We start from the raw sequence: 6,698 nt of genomic DNA on the forward strand, positions 1-6,698 counted from the left end.
AGAATGATTAAAAGCACCTTCTAATGGCAGGTGCTAGCTAAAAAAATCATACATTGCAACAGCAAGTATAATGTATTTCAGGGAACTATTTGCATACGACAATAATACATGTAAACTATTTATAATGTAACAATTTCTATATATGCATTGTATAATATGAAGACCAGAATATTTTTTTTGTATTATTAAATCTTAAATAAAATTCTATGAGCTCTTCAATGACAAGCTCATTCACATGCTAGTCTCATGCATCTCTTAAGCCTATCTTCTCCCCTTATTTAAACCCCTCTCATCATCTCCCATTCTCACTACATACCCATTTCTCCAACCAAACAATCACTTCTCATTCTCAAAAACACTCTTTTTTCTCTCCTCTTTTTGCTCATATACATCTAAATCTCAATCTCAAAATATACACCCTACATTAGTAGTAGTATTCCTTGACACACTAACTATATTATTACACCAATTTATCATGGATACAGTTGGTAGTCTTAGAGGTTTCATAGCCAAAACCACATCGGCCAACCACGACGAATTCTTCGCTAGGCGATGTGTGTGGGTGAATGGACCAGTGATCGTTGGTGCAGGCCCTTCAGGCTTAGCTGTGGCTGCAGGCCTTAAGGAACGTGGTGTGCCCTTCATTGTGCTTGAGCGAGCTAACTGCATTGCCTCGCTATGGCAAACACGAACCTACAACCGCCTTAAACTTCACCTTCCTAAGCAATTTTGCCAACTCCCAAAGTTTCCTTTCCCTGATCATGTACCTGAGTACCCTTCCAAAGATCAGTTCATAAACTACCTTGAGTCCTACGCAAACCACTTTGACATACAACCACAGTTCAATGAATCAGTACAGTCTGCTGAGTATGATGAAACTTGTGGTCTTTGGAGGATTAAGACTGATCAATCCGCTAACCATCGCGAGGTTGAGTACATTTGCCGCTGGATTGTTGTTGCCACTGGCGAAAATGCTGAGAAGGTGGTGCCTAAGTTTTTTGGCTTTCATGAATTTGGTGGTGATATCATCCATGCATGTGACTATAAATCTGGCGAAAATTACCGTGGTAAAAAAGTTTTGGTCGTTGGATGTGGAAATTCTGGCATGGAAGTCTCTCTTGATCTCTGTAACTATGATTCTACGCCATACCTTTGTGTTCGTAGCTCGGTAAGCATAAATAACCTATACACCAAAAAAATATGATTTTGTTCATTTACATAAACAATGTGCTAAGGACTAAAATGTCTGATTATTTTTTTTGTTTGGACAGGTTCATGTATTGCCTAAGGAAGTGCTCGGAAAATCGACATACGAGTTGGCGGCATTGCTGTTGAAATGGGTTTCACTACGTACAGTTGACAAGATACTGTTGTTTCTAGCAAGTTGGTCTCTAGGAAATACTGATAAATATGGCCTAAAAAGGCCGGAAGTCGGTCCGTTAGAGCTGAAGAATACTGAAGGAAAGACACCAGTGTTGGACCTTGGCACCTTTGGAAAGATCAAATCTGGACAGATTAAGGTTGTTCCTGGTATCAAGAGATTTGCCAGGGGTAAAGTTGCATTTGTTAATGGAGAAATTCTTGAGATTGATTCCGTTGTTCTCGCTACCGGATATCGTAGCAACGTTCCTTCATGGCTAAAGGTAGGGATACTAAATCATTCTTTCATTTTTTTAACCATATACTAGTATTATTGTTAGTGATTTTATCTTGTCTGGTTTTTCTTTGACAGTTAAAAAAAAACTGAGATTTTCTAAGATTTTGTCTCCCAAAAATACTAATTCTTGTTTTGTTTTTTATCCTTACCTTTTGTATTATCTCTATTCACTATTCCGTGTTTGGGATGGTGAAGGGGTACGATCCCAAATTTTACCTTACAAGATTTTACCAACTAAACTAGCTGATGTCCAATGCGCGGCACATACATTTCTTAGAAATTAGAAAAGAGACGGTGGAGGTAGAACCGCCTAGCTGTTGTTGTGTTGTTTCAATTGTTTCTCCCTATAGTAGATCTGGGTTTTCATTAAGCAAAAGAAAACTAAATTAAAAATAAGACTGCCAGTTTGGATCGGGAATGAAATTTTCTGTCTCATATCAAACATTTTAATATTAACCATAGCCCTGTAATTTAAGCACCCCCAACGTAGGATGTTGGAGTCTTGTCTGGTTTGACTTTTGTAGAAGTTATTACTGAACAATTGTCAACTCATTTTCTTTCCTTATTTTTTCAGGAAAGTGAATTCTTTTCCAAAAATGGATTTCCAAAAGCACCATTCCCAAATGGATGGAAAGGGAATGCTGGACTGTATGCAGCTGGGTTTACAAGAAGAGGCCTATCCGGCGCATCCGAAGACGCCATCAGAGTAGCAGAAGACATTGGCAAAATCTGGAAAGAAGAAACTAAACAGCAAAAACCACCTGCTGCTTGTCATAGAAGGTGTATTTCACAGTTTTAAGCAAACAGAAGCCAGAACCACAAAACTGTCACAGTTTTTATTTTTTTTTGTCTGATCTATACGTAGTTATTCAATTCTGAAACTACATGAATCAGGTTGCATAGAAATTTTTTCTTTAGGAAATACAAAGTTTACAGAGCAGCCCTCTTCCTGAAAAGATCACAGGCCCTAGTTTGACAAAGATTAGGGGCACTTTTTGTATAGAGGAAGATGAGGCTTTTTCCTTTTTTTTCTCTTTTTACTGTGTGAAATATCTTGATGTAACAATGAATTAATCTAATCAAAGTTATAATTGCCTCTCATATACATACTTTGGAGCATCAATTTCATCAGACACCTGAATGTGACTCATTGTGAATTTGTGATAAGGTTATCATAATTCATGTAATAATAAGCTAATTGACAACATACTCATATATGATCCAACTTTTTTTTTTTTACCGGATATATGATCCAACTTGAACAAATTGAAGAGACCTAGAAACTAAACCGGTTCAAATGGCTCATGACTCGAATATGACGCGTAAAGAACCCAATTTAACTAACTCTTCCAATATCTATAAGTGGCTTGACTCCTGAAACATACACATGATCAACTTGGTGATGACTGCAACTAATGATGGACTATGCCACCACAAATTGGCCCACATAAAGGGACCAGTAAGTAAAGAAGGCTCCATGGTTCTTTTGCTGCCTGAGCATGAATATGTCAGCTGAAACTGATAACTGATCTCAAGGTGGGTTCTTATGTCTTGGTGTTACATTGCACATGTTACAGAGCCCACAGAAATCTTGACATTCATCTGTTCCAAGTGCCGAAGATTTTCGTTGTCAGAGTCCATAGATTGTCAGTGACTGATGTAGATTACTCAGAGTTCCCACCTGCTATTTACTTTGTACACATTTCTTTCCCTACCTGTCTAGATATAGAATGTTTTTCACCTCTCCAAAGTCGTCAAATTTGGGTTTATGAGGTGCCACACAGGTAAATATGTCGACAGATTTGAAACTTTAGGCCAGGGTCTTGGATATAAATTTGTAACGATCTGTCTACTGAAGGAGTGTAAAGACCCATGCCTTTGCCATGCTCATTCATATTTCATTTCAGAAGTTGTCACTTCAATTTTAAGGAGTGCCTATCAAATACACATTCGAGCCAAGATGTAGTCATGTAACTAGTTATATGTGAATATTGTTACCAGAGAATTGTATCCATATCCGGCATAAACACCCAATATTGAGTAACGTAGATATGTGGCATATTTGATTGGTTATAGTTGCATTGTAGTAAAAAAGAATTTAGCATTTTCAAAAGACTGATATTTCCACTCAGTAAGTCATAGATCTTCAGCACAACAAAGCAAGTCAATTAGAATTTTGACTACTAGTGGCCTTAGAAGCGCAACTCAAGGAAGTATAATATAGCTCCCTTCAGTAAGTGATTAACCCCAGAAATCAAGGTTCATTGATTGTTGTAGAGGCTTTCAAATGTTTAATGCCCCCCAAATATTTTTATCGTTATAATCAAACTTGCTTGGTGGAGGTGGTGGGGAACTCACCTTGTGACTTGGAGGTTACAAGTTTAAACCCCACTACCTACTTATACTTGGGAGCAGGGATTCCCTTACATCCCCTTACTCTCAAGCGTTGACCTGTGTAGCTGGATTGGCTGACCTGAGCGAGGTGTTGGTCCCATAGGGTCCTTCTTCTTACCAACGGGTCCCCAGTGGGGGCCAAAAAAATACTTTTATCGTTATGGGGTTTGTTCGGTAAATCTCGGCATTGTAAAGACAATTTGATTTTTATACAAAAATTACCAAAAACTAACCCAAAAGTTAAAAGCTAGTGCATATAGGAGTGCTAATTAAGTGATTCGATCGCAAGCAGAGGTTTGTTCTACTCGACTCGTGCTCGTTAAGATTTGTTGTAGCTCGACTGGATAGCTCAATTTATAGCTCGACTCGATAGCTGGTTTGCTCGAGTAGCTCGACTCGAGCTCGATTTGCTTGAATAGGTCGACTTGAGCTCAAGAGGTTCAAGTATTTAGAATCTAGCCGAGCTAATCACAAAACCAATATATAATAGTGTTAATGTGAGACCGCTAATATCATGCTGACATCACGCACGTGCATCAAACCAGTAGTAGAATTAGTTAAGCCACAACATCAAAACACTCCTTCAAAAAAAGCCACAACACCAGAGTTTCAATGGATGCTGATGAAGATCGTCATGCACTCATTTTGGCATATCTAGAGTGCGGAGGAGATGTGTTGAAGGGAACCAACCAAAATGGTGACATTTTTTGGGGTTCAGTATTTGAGAATGTGGAAGAGTCACGACGACTCAATCCAACTTTACCCTTAAGGACATTCAAAGCTCTTACTAGTCGTTGGAAAAAAATCAACGGAGATATGAATGCATGGGTCGGGATATATACCGAGGCGAAAATGAAGAAGGGGTACGACTGCAATGTCGAAGACGTCCTGACTGAAGCCCGTGAGATATGGATAAAAGTCCATGGGCCCCGATTTACATTGGAGCATGCATGAAATGTTCTGAAACATTACGACAAATGGGCAGATGGCACCCAAATGAGCGGCAGAAGCTCAAAACGGTGTGGTCCAGATGAAGATGTGAGCTCAAAACGTCTTGACGGCGTCAAGAAAGTTAAGAGTAGGAGAAAAGCCCCAATATCCAGTTCTACATCTCCATCTCCATCCTCTTCAGGATTTACGAGAAGGATTAGTTTGGGAGAAGACTTACTTGAGTATCAAAAGGAGCGTGATGCCTTGACAGAATCAACGAAAAAGGAAGATAGAAAGTTCAAAATTTGGAATATGTTAATGGCTAAGTCTTCCCTTGATCCGGATGAGAGAGAGATGTATGAAAAACTTAAGCTACAATTTAAGGATAAATATGTTTAGTTAGTGTCCATGTTTTTAAATGGTTTTAGTTTGCAATTTAATTGTATCGTACTTTAATTATGAATGTGCATGTGTCGTAACTTTTGATTATGAATGTATCATTATCATTATTGTTATAATTATTATTATCATATCATCATCGTTTTCATTATTATTCTTATTCTACTTATTATTATCGTTATTATTATTATTGTTATTATTATTATTGTATTATTGAATTGTCTAATCACCTAACATTGAATAATGTCACAAATAGTACTGTATTGAATTGTCTACTCACCTGACATTGAATAATATGACACATAGTGCCGCATTGAATTGTCTACTCCTACATTGCAGTGAATTGTCTACTCCTTCATTGCATTGCTATGTCTAATCTGTAAGTGACTTATTGTTATGTTCATATGATGGAGTTTTCCTATTTAATAGAACATAACTTCAACCATAAAATCACAACTCCATCCACTTTTTCTTCTCAATCTCTTATTTTCTAGAAAAACACCACTTCAATTAACATATCTCCAAAATGAACTATGATTCAAGTTCTTCTAGTTCAGGTTCTGAATTTTTTAATTACATGGTTCAAAATTACATAGAATGGAGTCAGTCCATTGATACTGAGCAACAAAACGAAAAAGAAATTATACCCCGCACTAGAAAATTTGTGCGTAGGGAACGTGAGGAAGCTCATGAAAGATTGTTTCATGACTATTTCAGTAACGAACCTCTGTACCCCGAGAATATTTTTCTTTCGTATACATAAGCATGTTTTCCTTCGTATTGTCGAAGGTGTAACAACTGAAGATGATGAGTTTTTTACGCAAAAACCATATGCTACTGGAAGGATGGGTGCCTCTGCACTACAAAAAAAGCACAACGACTATCAGGATGTTGGCATATGGTTCATCCTTTGATGTTGTCGACGAGTACCTGAAAATTGCTTCAAGTACTGCTAGAGAATGCCTTTTTCATTTTGTCGAAGGGGTTGTTGCTAGATTTGGACCTGAATACTTGAGGAAGGCAAATGCAAATGACATTGAGCGTCTCCTACATGAAGGTGAGCGTCGTGGCTTCCCAGACATGACGGGAAGCATCGATTGCATGTACTGGAACTGGAAGAATTGTCCTTGGAGCTGGAAATGAATGTATCAAGGAAGAAGCAAAACAACAACAATAATCTTATAAGCGGTTGCTTCAAGTGAATTATGGATATAACATGCTTTTTTTGGCACCCCGGGTTCATGCAATGATATAAACGTATTGCAGAGGTCTCGCGTCTTTGATGATGTCCTACAAGGAAGTGCTCTAGAGGTCAGCT

The 6,698-nt window shown here is 38.0% G+C and overlaps 1 protein-coding gene across 1 annotated transcript; it reads left to right on the plus strand.

The window, feature by feature from the left end:
• Positions 1-323: 323 nt before the first annotated feature.
• LOC104884686 (probable indole-3-pyruvate monooxygenase YUCCA3) lies at positions 324-2,880 on the plus strand. Its single transcript, XM_010669369.4, has 3 exons — positions 324-1,168; positions 1,272-1,643; positions 2,232-2,880. The coding sequence occupies exons 1-3, from the start codon at positions 476-478 to the stop codon at positions 2,454-2,456; spliced, it is 1,290 nt and encodes a 429-aa protein (XP_010667671.2). The 5' UTR covers positions 324-475; the 3' UTR covers positions 2,457-2,880.
• Positions 2,881-6,698: the final 3,818 nt, after the last annotated feature.

The sequence above is a fragment of the Beta vulgaris genome, chromosome 4 (genome assembly GCF_026745355.1).
Source record: "Beta vulgaris subsp. vulgaris cultivar EL10 chromosome 4, EL10.2, whole genome shotgun sequence".
NCBI lineage: Eukaryota > Viridiplantae > Streptophyta > Magnoliopsida > Caryophyllales > Amaranthaceae > Beta > Beta vulgaris.